Source organism: Neophocaena asiaeorientalis, unplaced genomic scaffold (genome assembly GCF_003031525.2).
Source record: "Neophocaena asiaeorientalis asiaeorientalis breed wild unplaced genomic scaffold, Neophocaena_asiaeorientalis_V1.1 scaffold648, whole genome shotgun sequence".
NCBI classification, from domain to species: domain Eukaryota; kingdom Metazoa; phylum Chordata; class Mammalia; order Artiodactyla; family Phocoenidae; genus Neophocaena; species Neophocaena asiaeorientalis.
Window position 1 is genome coordinate 2,919,515 of NW_020172781.1, and position 13,895 is coordinate 2,933,409.

The 13,895-nt window shown below is 35.7% G+C and overlaps 1 protein-coding gene across 2 annotated transcripts in view; it reads left to right on the forward strand.

Moving 5' to 3' along the window:
* The window catches only part of NAA25 (N-alpha-acetyltransferase 25, NatB auxiliary subunit), a 72,994-nt gene that overhangs the window by 23,547 nt on the left and 35,552 nt on the right, over nt 1–13,895 (forward strand). For both annotated transcript variants that reach the window (XM_024741462.1, XM_024741461.1), the window contains exons 8-12: nt 1,509–1,620; nt 2,657–2,746; nt 3,800–3,969; nt 6,126–6,238; nt 13,012–13,219. In XM_024741462.1, coding sequence (XP_024597230.1) covers nt 1,509–1,620; nt 2,657–2,746; nt 3,800–3,969; nt 6,126–6,238; nt 13,012–13,219 — 693 coding nt within the window. The remainder of the gene's footprint in view (nt 1–1,508; nt 1,621–2,656; nt 2,747–3,799; nt 3,970–6,125; nt 6,239–13,011; nt 13,220–13,895) is intronic.

The following is a 13,895-nucleotide window of genomic DNA, read 5'->3' on the forward strand; positions in this document are numbered from 1 at the left end:
TTTAGATCAAACTTTTAAAAACATATTTATTTATTTATTTGGCTAGGCCGTGTCTTCGCTACCATATGCTGGATCTTCCTTGCTGCATGCGGGATCTTTAGTTGTGGCATGTGAACTCTTAGTTGTGTCACGTGGGATCTAGTTTCCTGACCAGGGTTCAAACCCGGGCCCCTTGCATTGGGAGCGTGGAGTCAGCCACTGGCCCACCAGAGAAGTCCCATATCAAACCTTTTATGTTTTTCAATGAGATAGGTAAAACATACCTTACAGTTTTTATTTAGTTATGAGGGAGGATAATTATTTCTCCATTTGTTTAAAAGCCATTAATATATTTTTTTCCTCTGAGCTGCTTTTTCTTATCCTTTTCCTATTTCTAAAAATTTGGTTAATCTGCTTATTGATTTGCAAGAGTACTTTACATGTTAAAGAAGTTAGCTCTTTTCCATTGTTGTGAAAATACTTCCTCCTTTGTTGTTGGAAAACTGATTTGTATGAACTTCATAGATAGCATTAACTATTCCCTTATTTTTGGACACATAGGGGATTTTGGTTCCTAAATATTTACACATCTTTGATTTCCTTAGGAGAAATTCGTGGGAATGCAGTTATCATTTTGACAACCCTGGTTTTTAAATTGTGCCTTTATGGTTATTGGGAGTAACTAACTGTAGATGAGTAGCCTCAGAACTCTCATTAGGTCCAGCCATTAAAAAGACTTTGTTTTTTACAAGTATGTATATCCTTTACTAGACTTTGTGCTATCGCAAAACTGTAATAGTAACTGAGTTAAGTACTTTAATTATATAAAATGTAGAAAGAGTTTTGTTTTTGTTTTTATTTTTAATGTTACTCTCTAACTTTAGCCTCCTTGCAGGTGGGTACAAGTCAACTTTGTTTTTATTCAGTTAGGTTGTAGTTGTATGGATAGTTACACTTTAGATTCTCTATAGAAAATTCATAATGTAATTGTTGGCATCCTTAATCTGCTAAACCATTCTAAAAGGACAGGGCATATCTAATTTGGTCAGAAATATAGTCCTAGTTTTCTTGTTCTCAACTGTTGGAAGAGTTTGATTCATCTCTTTTCTTTTTTTATCTTCCTCATAACATCTCCCCTTTCTCATCTCATTCCAGTCCAAGCTTATTCAATGTTTTGGAAATGTATGGATGGTCTGTCTATGGTCTAAATATATCAGGTCTAAATATACCAGTCCTTAGACGCTGTTGGGATTTTATGTGTATCCCACACACTAGATCCTCAACTCAAGACATTCTGGATCCTTGTATTTTGTAGAAGAAAAGGATTAAAAAGTTTAGTATCAGAAATATACGATTTTTCCTTTCAGGAAAGTAATCTTTAGTGAGATAGTAGTTTGTATCTAATAGTGGTCCCATTTTCTAAGAGTGAATAAGAAAATGTGACAGTTTCCTTCTTGTATATGGATTTTGTTCTGGTTTCTGAGCAGAAATGAAACCAGCTTACCAACTTTTATAACTTTTAATTGTAGAGAAGTTAACAAGTGAGATTCAGAGTCGGGAAAATAAATGCATGGCTATGTACAAGAAGCTGAGCAGGTGGCCAGAGTGCAATGCCCTTTCTCGGCGCCTCTTACTGAAAAAGTAAGTAGATGCTTCTTTTTGGACTATGAGACTGGAGTGGGGCTTTCAGGTCTCACCATTGATTTTTTTGGTCTATATATTTTGAGATTTCTGGGCATAAAGTGAAATCTTTTAGTTGTGTGTTCTGGATATTTTTTTTTAAGTTTTTAATGAGCCTTCATCTTTTTTTTTTTTTTTTTTTGCGGTACGCGGGCCTCTCACTGTTGTGGCCTCTCCCGTTGCGGCCTCTCCCGTTGCGGAGCACAGGCTCCGGACGTGCAGGCTCAGCGGCCATGGCCCACGGGCCCAGCCGCTCCGCGGCATGTGGGATCTTCCCGGACCGGGGCGTGAACCCATGTCCCCTGCATCGGCAGGCGGACCCTCAACCACTGCGCCCCCAGGGAAGCCCAAGCCTTCATCTTTCAATAAAGAGGTGTAATGGAACTTAAGCCACCAGGGTGCTAAGTATTCAGAATGAATGCTGAAAAGTCATTAATTTGTCAAACTCAATATTGGTCTAAAAGAGAGACCCTCCCCTTAGCCCCCCCTAGAAAGCACTAATGTGGGGAGTTTTCTGTTAAGAATATTAGTTTTTTATTAAGGGCTGCATGAGCTGTTTTTTTTTTTTTTTTTAATTTATTTTGGCTGCTCTGGGTCTTACTTGTGGCACGCGGGATCTTTGTTGTGGCAGGTAGACTTCTTAGTTGCGTCATGCATGCGGGATCTAGTTTCCCGACTAGGGATTGAACCGGGCCCCCTGCATTGGGAGTGCGGAGTCTCATCCACTGGGCCACCAGGGAAGTCCTGAGAATATTAGTTTTTTAGACCTGGTCATTTTATTGAAGGAAAGAGTAGTTTCTTGAAAATGTTTGACTTTGAAAATGCCTCTGGAGTTGTTGCCCTTTTAGGGCTGTAGAAGAAACCCAGAGGGAAGGTTGGGCTTCTCCTAGTAAAGACTAAAATATAACTTAGAAAATAAGTTGAATAACATGGTTCCTCAGGCAGATTTGTCACAACTTGGGTTTAATCCTGTGTGCACCATTCAATCTGATTTTAGCTCAGATGACTGGCAGTTCTATCTGACTTATTTCGATTCTGTCTTTCGACTGATTGAAGAAGCCTGGACTCCTCCTGCTGAAGGTGAACAGTAAGTTGTCTTCTTTCCTGAATTACAACACTTTTTAGTATGGTGTAGCAAAATGATTTCATTGTAAGCCTAATTGAATTCTCTTTTTCTGTCTCAATAATGTATCCCTTTCAAAGCAAGACATTTTTCCATTTTTAAATTTTAAAATAAATATGTGTTCATTGCAAAAATCTTAAATTAGTACAGAAATGTATGGTGTGGAAAGTGTTAGTTCCTAGTTTTCCTATCATCCCAGGATGATTTTTTTCTTTTTCCAGTTTTATTGAGATGTAATTGACACAGAAATAACTCTTGATAACAGTTTGGTGTCTTCCAGATTTATTTGGAAAAGACAGTTTGGTGTCTTTTCTTCCAGATTTATTTATATTATGCATATACTAATATAATTATTCTTATTTAACATAAGAATGCAATTATGTTAGATGTAATGGTTTACAACTTCGTATTTCACCCCCTAAAGTGTATCTTGGGCATCTTTCCATATATGGTGCATACAGATCTGATTAATTCTTTTTAATGACTTAAGAGAACTCCATTTTAGAAATGTACCAAATTCATTTAATCTGTCTGCTGTTGATAGATACCATTATTGTTGCTGCTTCCTGTTTTGGGGGCTATTACAGACAATACCACAATAAATATAATGAGCTCTTTTAAAAAAGTGAATAACAAAATAGGGTTTATGATACCAAATATGAACTGAGGCTTACTTTATAATATTAAGTAAGTCATCTAATTTTTCTCAGCCTCATTTTTCTAGCAATAAAATTTACTTATGTTTTTAATTAGGTAATATTTTATATATGCAAAATTATTCATTCTTTTTTTTAAGAAAGAGGTAGAGGTGGTTAGTCACTCTGCAATAATCAAATGACAAAATTGAGAGGAATCATATGCCATGTTAACTGTCAGAATATGCTCATATTTCTCTTTTATTCTAATTTGTGTTGTTTTATAATTATCACAGTACTTTCTGTTATTTTTAATTTGTTTCTTAAAATCAATTTGGCTTGATAGAGGAACAAAATACCTTTTTCATGTGTTTATACCTAGTTCTTTAGAAGGAGAAGTACATTATTCTGCAGAAGAGGCTGTGAGATTTATAGAAGATCGGATAACAGAAGAATCTAAAAGTTCTCGCCATCTCCGAGGACCACATCTGGCTAAACTGGAGCTGATTAGACGTTTGCGACGTCAAGGTTTTAATGATGAGTACAAACTGGGTAAGAAGCTGTAATGATATTTGGGAACCCTGGAGAAGATACAGGGATGCCCTCAGTACCCAAGTGCAGTATCTATTCTCTGAAGCCTACAGTGATAAAGTTGTGTTTGAGAAGCAAATGTCTTCATAACCTGAAAATATTAACTAATGAATGGATCACTTATAAAATTAACCCTCAATCACACATGCAACTCAGCTTAACTTTAGCATCTCTCCCTATTCCATCAGAGTCTGTCAGGCATTCTTTTGCTGACCCAGCAATAATGTCAAAATCAATTTCAAAGTAAATAGCCAGTTTTATAAAAGTTTCAGGATTTCAAGAAGTGAATGAAAGGTTTCTTGAAAATCTACCCTAAGCACTCACAAAACCATTGACGAAATAACATCTGGCAGAGTTAGAGCAGTTAAAGAGCAGTTAACAGTTGAGAAAATTTATTAGGACAATGACAAGATGGGAGAAAAGTATGATTTGGATAGTAAAGCATTAAGAGAGGCCTTCAGGAAATTTGATGAAACCCTTAGAGGTTTTTGTAAAATGGTTCTTTTTGAGCATACTACATAAGAAGTAAATGTTGTCATATTGTACTAATTCACAGTTTTGTGGGGAAAAAAAGCACCACTCCCCCCAAAATCAGTAATTCTTTGCTCATACTAAGAATTAGCTTTAGTTTTAATTGTACCCTAAATTTTTTAAGTTTAGGAGAATAAACTTTAAAAATTTTTTTAGTTTCATTTTTTTAAGATAAAGCTCCAAAGAAAACTTTTTTTCCCACTCGTCATTATAGAAATTTAGTTCTCATTAAAACTTGAATAACTTTAAGAAGGTTTCTTTAGGGACCAGTTGTCCTGAGATGATGAGCACTTCTCAATACCTAAAACCTATCCTAGAACATCTTTGTCCATTTTAATCATGTAATTAATGTTCTTTGCAGCTCATTCTAAAATTAACTGTGGCTATCTCTCTGTCATTTCCTATGTAGATTATTCATAACCAATTTTGAATTCCATGTTGACTTCTTTCTTTGGGTCTACCTCAATTACTTTAGTTGGTGTTTGTTTTAGAATCGCAAATGAAAATTTTTATGTGACCTTCAGCAAAATATTGTTAAAGTATATTGCAAAGAATTGCTTTCTTCAGATTTCCCTGATGGTCCAGTGGTTAGGACACCGTGCTTCCACTGCAGGGGACCTGGGTTCAATCCTTGGTCGGGGAACTAGGATCCCACAAGCCGCCTGATGTGGCCAAAAATAAAAAAGAGTTGCTTTCTTTCCAAAGCTGGATATAAAACTACGTGGATCTGTTTTCACACTTCCTATATTCATCCCTTGTCTTTCTCTTCTCTCTCACCAGCCTGAATCTTACAAATTGGTGAATCTTACAAATTTGTCTCCACACACAAAAAAATTTTTTTCTTTTTGTTTTTTTACCAGACCAGTGAGTGATTCTTAGTCTCTTTTGGATCACAGAGGCATGTGAGAATCTGATTAAAGCCATGAAATCTCTGTTCCCAGAAATGTGTGAGCAGGAACCCAGACCTAAAATCTTACAGAGACCTTGTTAAAAATCTCTCCTTCCTAAATCTAGTCCAATTTGAGAGTATTTTACTTTTATTATTTTTATTTTTAATTTGAGGAAAAATAAAATGAATTGGTAGCTTTCTGCATATCCAGGTTTAAATTTTCCATAGTGAGTGACTTTGGAGTTATTGGCCCTTGGCTCTCCCATTTATTTTCTCTTCTGTTGGTGTGCCTGTTAACAAACACTACCTTTCATTTAGTTAACATATATTTAATATTTGTTAAGTAGTTCAGGAACTGTTGTGGAGAAAAGCATGTTTGTTTAATGTTTGCATATAAACTTGTCTTTAAACTTTAATGAAAACTTTTAAACTATTTAAACTTTAATTGAATGAAAAACTTCACATTTCCTCAGTGTAATAACAGGTAAACTGAGTTCGCAAGATTCAACTCCTTTTTAGTATTTATTTTTAAACTGGCAAGCTATCTTCCGGCCCTCATTGTCATCCTCATTCTCATTCAAGCAAAATTTTCATTTAATTGAAATAAATGTTTTTCAAGTCAGACTTCTCACTTAAATTAGAGATTGCTTCAGTCCATGAATAATTTAGTGATATTTCCCCCCCCCCTCTCTCTTAGGTGATCCAGAAGAATTAATGTTCCAGTATTTTAAAAAGTTTGGGGATAAACCTTGTTGTTTCACAGACCTCAAGGTGTTTGTTGACCTCTTGCCTGCTACACAGTGTACAAAAGTAAGCAGAGTTCTGTTGGGTACCTGTATTTATTGCAACTAGGTTAAGTGTTTGGGTTTCCTTTCTAAAATGGGTGAAAGTGGTGAACATGAGATATCAAGATATTGTGCTATCAAGCCAAGTAGTCTAGGTGCTATCAGATTAAAGGCATGATTTCTTGTAAAGTTGAGCCGCAATGAGAATAAGCCCCTGGTAGATAATTGGATTCTTCTGTTGTGTGTGTGTGTGTGTGTGTGTGTGTGTGTGTGTATGTGTATGTATGTATGTATGTATGTGTATATATATATATATTTTTTGAGATAATTGTAGATATACATGCAGTTGTAAGAGAAATAATACAGAGAGATCTGTATACCCTTCACCCACTTTGTCCCAATGGTAAGATCTAGCATAATTATAGTATAATGTCATAATTAGGAAACTGACATTGATAAAATCCACTGACCTTATTCAGATTTCATCAATTTTACATGCATTCATTTGTGTGTATACGTGTGGTGTGTTTGTGTGTGTATATTTAGTGCCGTATATAGTGTATGGATTCATGTGACCACCACCTAGACAAGATGCATAGTAGTTTCACCACCAGGGTCCCTCCATGTGCTCCCTACATTTTTTTACCTACAGCCACCTCCCTGTATCTCCTCCTTTCCCCATCCCTCTCCCTCAGCAACTACTGATATTTTCTATTCCTATAATTTTGTCATTTTAAGAATGTTATATAATGGAATCATATTATTTATAACCTTTAGAGATTGACTTTCTTTACTCAGCATAATTCCCTGGAGATTCATCATGTTGTTACATGTACCATGTCCATTCCTTTTTATTGCTGAATAATATTCCATGGTATGGATGTACCATGATTCCTTTAACGTGTTGAAGAACATGTGGGTATGTCCAGTTTTTGGCTATTACAAATACAGCTGCTGTGAACATTTGTATACAGGTTTTTTTTATGGGAAACTAAGTCTTCATTTCTCTGAGAAAAATGCCCAGTAGTTCAGTTGTGGGGTCTTATGGTAGCTGCACATTTAGTTTTTTAAAGAAATGGCCAGACTTTTCCACAGTGACTCGATATCTTTTAAATTTCCTTTAGCAATGTATGAGTCATCTGGTTTCTCTGCATCCTCATCAACATTAGGTGTTGTCACTATTTTTTATTTTAGCCATTCTAGTAAGTGTGTAGTGATGTTTCATTATGGTTTTAATGTACATTTCCCTAATGGTTAATGCTTTTGAACATTTTTTCCTGTGCTAATTTGCCATCTGTATTTTCTCCTCAGTGAAGTGTCTTTTGCTCATTTTCTAGTTGATTTGTTTTTTTACTGTTGAGTTTTGAGAGTTCTTTAGATATTCTAGATACAAGTCCTTTGTCAGATATGTGGTTTCAAATATTTTCTCCCAGTCTGTAGCTTGTCTTTTCATCCTCTTAACAAGATCATTTGCAGAGCAAAGTTTTTTTTTGTTTGTTTGTTTGTTTTTTGCCATGCCATGCAACTTGCGGTATCTTAGTTCCTCGTCCAGGGATCTAACCCAGGCCCCGGCAGTGAAAGCACTGAGTCCTAACCACTGGACCGCCAGGGAATTCTCAGAGCAAAGTTTTAAAGTTTGATGAAGTCCAGTGGACTTTCCTTTTAATATCTTGTCTCTGATTTGCTCAAAACTGTAGCAGTTAATTGCTGATTATGTCAAATCATGATTCATTCTTGCTGAAGCAGTCTGAGACTCTTAAATCTAAGGGATTAAAAAAAAATAAACTTGAAGACCTAAATAGACATTTCTCCAAAGAAGACATACAGATGACCAGCAGGCACATGAAAAGATGTGCAACATCACTAATAATTAGAGAAATGCAAATCAGAACTACAATGAGGTATCACCTCATACCAGTCAGAATGGCCTTCATCAAAAAGTCTGCAAATAATAAATGCTGGAGAGGGTGTGGAGAGAACCCTCCTACACTGTTGGTAGGAATGTAAATTGGTACAGCCACTATGGAAAACAGTAGCAAGTTCCTTAAATAATTGAAAATAGAACTACCATATGATCCAGCAATCCCACTTCTGGGCATATATCCAGAAAAGATGAAAACTCTAATTCGAAAAGATACACACACCTCAGTGTTCATAGCAGCACTGTTTACAGTAGTGAAGACATGGAAGCAACCTAAGTGTTCATCAACATATGAGTGTATAAAGAAGATGTGGTATATATATACACAGTGAAATATTACTCAGCCATAAAAAATAATGAAATATTGCCATTTGCAGCACCATGGTTGGACCTAGAGATTATCATACTAAATGAAGTAAGTCAGACAGAGAAAGACAAATATATGATATCACTTATATGTGGAATCTAAAAAATAATACAAATGAACTTATTTACAAAATAGAAACAGACTCACAGATGTAGAAAACAAACTTATGGTTGCCAAAGGGGAAGGGATAAATTAGGAGTATGGGATTAACAGATACAGACTACTATAGCAAAATATATAAAAAGAATTTACTGTATAGCACAGGGAACTATATTCAATATCTTGTAATAACCTATAATGGAAAAGAATCTGAAAAAAATACATAGCTAAATCACTTTTCTGTATACCTGCAACTAATACAATATTGTAACTCAACTATACTTCAATAAAATTAAAGAAAAAAACCCTTTAATTTTGGAATAACTTTACATTTACAGGAAAGTTGTAAAGATAGTAAAGAAGGTTATACTCTACCCTTCGCCCAGCTTTCCCCAACATTAACATCTTAAATTACAGTGGTATATTTGTCAAAACTAAGAAACTAACTTTGGTACATTACTGTTAACTGGCCTCTAGACTTTATTTATATTTCTGTAGCTCTTCCATTAATGTCCTTTTTCTTTTCTGGGATCTAAGCCTGGGTACCATATTGTAGTTAATTGTCATCTATTGGGAGTTTTTGATGTGATAGAATCAATGTAAATCAATTATATGTATATCAACATCATGTAAAGAAATACTGATATGTATCAAGAGAGTCTGTGACTTTGGTCAGCTTTACTCATAAAAAACTCTAATTAGTGAATGTTGGAAGTCTTGCTATCACAGGGCTACCACAACCTGTTTTTCCAGAAAGACTATCATCCCCATATGGAATGAGTGAAACTCAATGGGAACACAGTGGCAATGACTACAGTATTTGTTTCGTGACCATATCCTTAGCTCACCAGCACTTGATACTTTGGCAGTCTTGAGGTTACACATCTAGGGCAGATGGAGCAGTGCATTCCCAAACTGTTAAGGAGCCAGTGGTCTCTACTGGGTTCTGAAATGACTACCATTGTTCACTTTGGTTTAGAAAAAGTTGTTCTTGGGTTGCTGTGCTTATAGGGCACAGGCTAAACTTTAGAAGTTTTCTAGATAAATTGTAACATATCCAGAAAAGAGTGTTCTGGGTTATAGAAAGACTTGAAAGCCTATGAGAGAGAAATGGTTGAGTGGAAGAGATAGGTTTGGTATGGTGATGACAGAGTACTTTATTTCTCATAATTTGAAAAGCTGTCCTGTAAAAGAGGGAAGAGAACAGGGCCAGCAAGAAGTTGTTGCAGGGAATTAAGAATTTGGCTCAGTGAGAGAAAGATCTTTCTTATAGTCACAATTCTCTAAAAAACACAGTGTGGGAGTTTCATGTTACTGGAGGGATTTAAGCAGAAAATAAAACCACGTGGGAGAGATTCATTCACTAAGTGTTTGTCACACATATTATGTGCTAAGTGCTAAGGTAAGGAATGATTGATCATGTTTTATAGTGCTTACTGTCTTGTAAGTTAAAGCATCAAATGATGGGAAAGCATTAGAGGAATGCTTATATCATATTTAGCTGAGATTCATATAGGTTTGCTAGCATAAATTTTAGTACCAGAAGCTCTACTTTATTGGCATGTTTGAAAATCTTAGATCACCTCTGTGACTGCATATACTAATAATCTACTGGGAGGAACCCTCTAGAAATAGTGAAATACTAGCAGTGATGAAGTGGTCATTGTTCAGTGAGACAAAGGATTTAAAGCTGTTGCAGTGAGTTTTGTAGTCCTGTGTAAATTTTTAATTGAGAGGGGTAATTTTGCTGCCACAACTTTTTAAATGTAGGATGACTTCAATAGCTAAAAATCCTGCCACTCAGCAGTATGTTTGTCAGAGGATTGCAAACTGTCCAAGTAAGGTTCAGACTGAGAACTGTTGTCCCAATGAATTAGGAGACGCATTCTAAAATGGGACTGGCCCCTAAGAGGAGGCCATTGAGTCCAGTTATCCTGAAGAGGCTCACCCATAGAGACATTTTTATATTTTGTTTCCTTTGCCTTGGGGTTTTAAGCTAACAATAAAATAATTCCAGTTTTTAAAGAAGCTTTTTGTGTAGCAGTGAAACTGTACAGACTAGAATAGCAAATGAACGTATTGTTTCATGACAAAACCTGTTTGGAAGATTCTTTAGCATTCAATAAAGAAGGCCTTAATAATAAACATAACTAGTATATAAAATGGCTTACAAGAATGGAAGAGCTGGCAATAGAAATTATATAGGTACTTAATCAAAAACATGAAACTAGTGCCACAGTTTCTTTGTTACAAATGTGATTATCTGATCATAATAATTAAAATTCACACAATTGTAGAAAATTGAAGTAAAATCATTACAGATGTGAAACTGCATGTTGAGTAGGATTTTTATTTTAATTTAATTTTTGTTTCCAAAAATTACATGTATAAAATTGAAAAAGTCAAATAGTGCTACAAGGCTTATATTGAAAAACAATTGCAGCTCTTTGCCTTCTCTAGCCCTGATTCTGGCTCTGTACAGGCAAATCACTTTCAACCCTTAACTGCTTCTTCTGTTATTTAACTCCATATTTCTAAATTATAGGCTTATTTAGCTATTTGTTTATTTTTACAGTTATAGTCTTCATCTATTGGTATCTTACTGTGGAAGGCAATAATTTCGTTCATAACATCCCACTTCTCCCCTTACCTACTTTTCCCCCAGTATAGTTTAGTAATTATGCAGTATTTATATTTTAATGACTAAATATTCACAGCTAAGCCACTTTGTATGTGGAGATTACCTTTCTTAACTTTCTTTCTTGGAGTTAATATTTTTTTGTTCAGTTCACCCCAATCAATCTGACAGAACCATAAAAGTTTAAAACTCCTCTTAGTGTATTCTGAAACATGAGGTAATAGATCTGTTCCATTCTCCCCTTGAGTCTACAGTGTCTCTGGTTCAGTATCTCCTGGGGGTAAAGAAAACCCGTGGCTTCTGCTGGGTTTAGGAAGTCAGTCAGTGAGCTTGGGGAGGGGTCTAATTTCTTAGAATTTAGCAAATTCTTCTGTTTCAGTCCCACCAGCACTTTAGCTTTCAGACGTACCTCTTGCCCTTAATTTCTGAGTCTTCCAAGGTTCTGTGGCTGGAAGAGGCTTGCTGCTTATTGGTGGTCTCCCCATTCATACTGTTGGATTCCAGCTTTCTTGGCCCTGTACATTGGTTATTACTTACCACCTGCCCTTCTGCTTTTTATCTTTTGAAATCTTGTTAATGTTTATTATTTGCTGTCATCTCTTCACATGTTCTTGATCCTTTGGGGTTGATTCCTTTTTTGTTCTTTACTGTCATCCTAATAGGATCTTGGAAGGGAGTGAAAATAGCCTGTGTTTAATACATGTGTAAATGGAACTGGGTTTTTTTGCTTTAAAAATAATTTATTAGTTTTGGATCACAAAATATAGGGAAGACACAAGGGTGATGCCTGTGACCCCTTGGCTGCACTTCCTGTCCATAAACACCTTTTAGAACCCCACACTCGTGCTGCCCAAGCATTTTCTCACATCCTAACAGCTGAAGAGTATAGTATACGACCATGTGGGAAGTTTAAACAGACACCCTGTATGTGATGCAGGGGTCCCTTCTCACTTCTGCCAATATTGCAACTGTATTGGTTGTGGAACTGGTGTTCTTAAAAATTTATACCGAATTTAGAGAATTAAAAACATTTTATATTGCAGGATGTTACCATTGGGGTGGAATTTCCTGGCAGTCCAGTGGTTAGGGCTTCATGCTTCCACTGCAGGGGGCATGGGTTCAATACCTGGTCAGGGAACTAAGATCCCGCATGCCGTGCGGTACGGCCACAGGAAAAAGAAAAATGTTACCATTAGGAAAAACTGGGTGAAGGGTACACAGGAACTGTGTTATTTCTTACAATTGCATGCAAATCTATAATTATCTCAAAATTAAAGCTTTAATCAAAAAAACAATTTAAGGCTATTGACAGGACAACCATTCCTTTCAATGTATAATGTTTCCTTTAAGAATTTATTTGTAGTATATCAGTATGATAGGTTTGTTTTGGGGTAATTGTTCTTTTTACAGTCTTCCTAATTAAACTTTTTCATTGCTACGTTACATATTATGTCAATGTATTGTAATTTAGGAAACATTTTCACAGTTCTTTTAATCTTTTAGTGCATATACTACATGGTATTAACATAATACTTTTGGCCAGCAATGAATGGGTGTGCCAGTTTCACTGGAGTTTTACCAGCACTGTGTGCTGTTAGAAGTGTTTTTGTTTTGGCAATTTTGGTAGATAGAAAGTGGTATACTAAAGGGGTTTTAATTTGTATTTTTTCTTGATACCTTTTTCTAGACCATTTCAGTATTTGTTAATTGTGGCCTACTAAAGACTAGTTCTGTTTTGAGACCTGTACTTCTTTTTTTCTTTCAACTTTGCAGTTTATTAATCAGTTACTTGGAGTTGTTCCTTTGTCAACACCAACAGAGGATAAGCTGGCACTGCCTGCTGACATCAGAGCTCTGCAGCAACATTTGTGTGTGGTGCAGCTGACGAGGTTACTTGGCTTGTACCACATGATGGATAAAAATCAGAAATTGAGTGTGGTCAGAGAATTGATGTTAAGGTACCAGCATGGACTAGAATTTGGTGAGCAGCCTTTCAAAATGTGCAGTAGTTCCCTGATCTGCTAAGATTTAGAAGTTAGTTTTTTATCTCTCATAGCATGCTGTTGTAATGCTTTTGGCAAGGAAAATATTTTGTCAAGTGGGAACACTATCCAGGTAATAAAATGCAAACCCTTTCTTAAGCTTGGAGTTTTAAAAATTATAATTGGCTCCCAGATATCCATATTCTTCCTGATCTGGCCAGCCAACTCTTTATCACAGTGGGGCTCAGATGAATTGCAGAGTTTATGATAATTGTCATATTTTCTGCTTATAGGCCTTAATATTCTAAATATATAGACTGTGTAAATGACCAAAAAGAATTGTAAATTGTGAGATAAATATTTAGTTTAGAAGTAGATGATCTTCAGATTGCTTAGATATGTGTGATAAAATATAAATTATCTGACTAGATGATATTAGTATTTCTCTAACTGTATTCTAAAAAATTAGGTGAAGTAATGAGCATAATATTACATTAGTTGTACATGGCTCTTGGATTCTGTTCTTTTCTTCACCTAAAACCTCCTTCCAAATCTTGCTGCTCTCCTTTTGGGACCATTTGGAATACCACCTCTATTCTGGAACCCTTCCTTCTGCTCCAGCTGAGTGTGGTCTCACCTTCTTTTGACTCTTTTGATTCATGGCTTATATTTTTC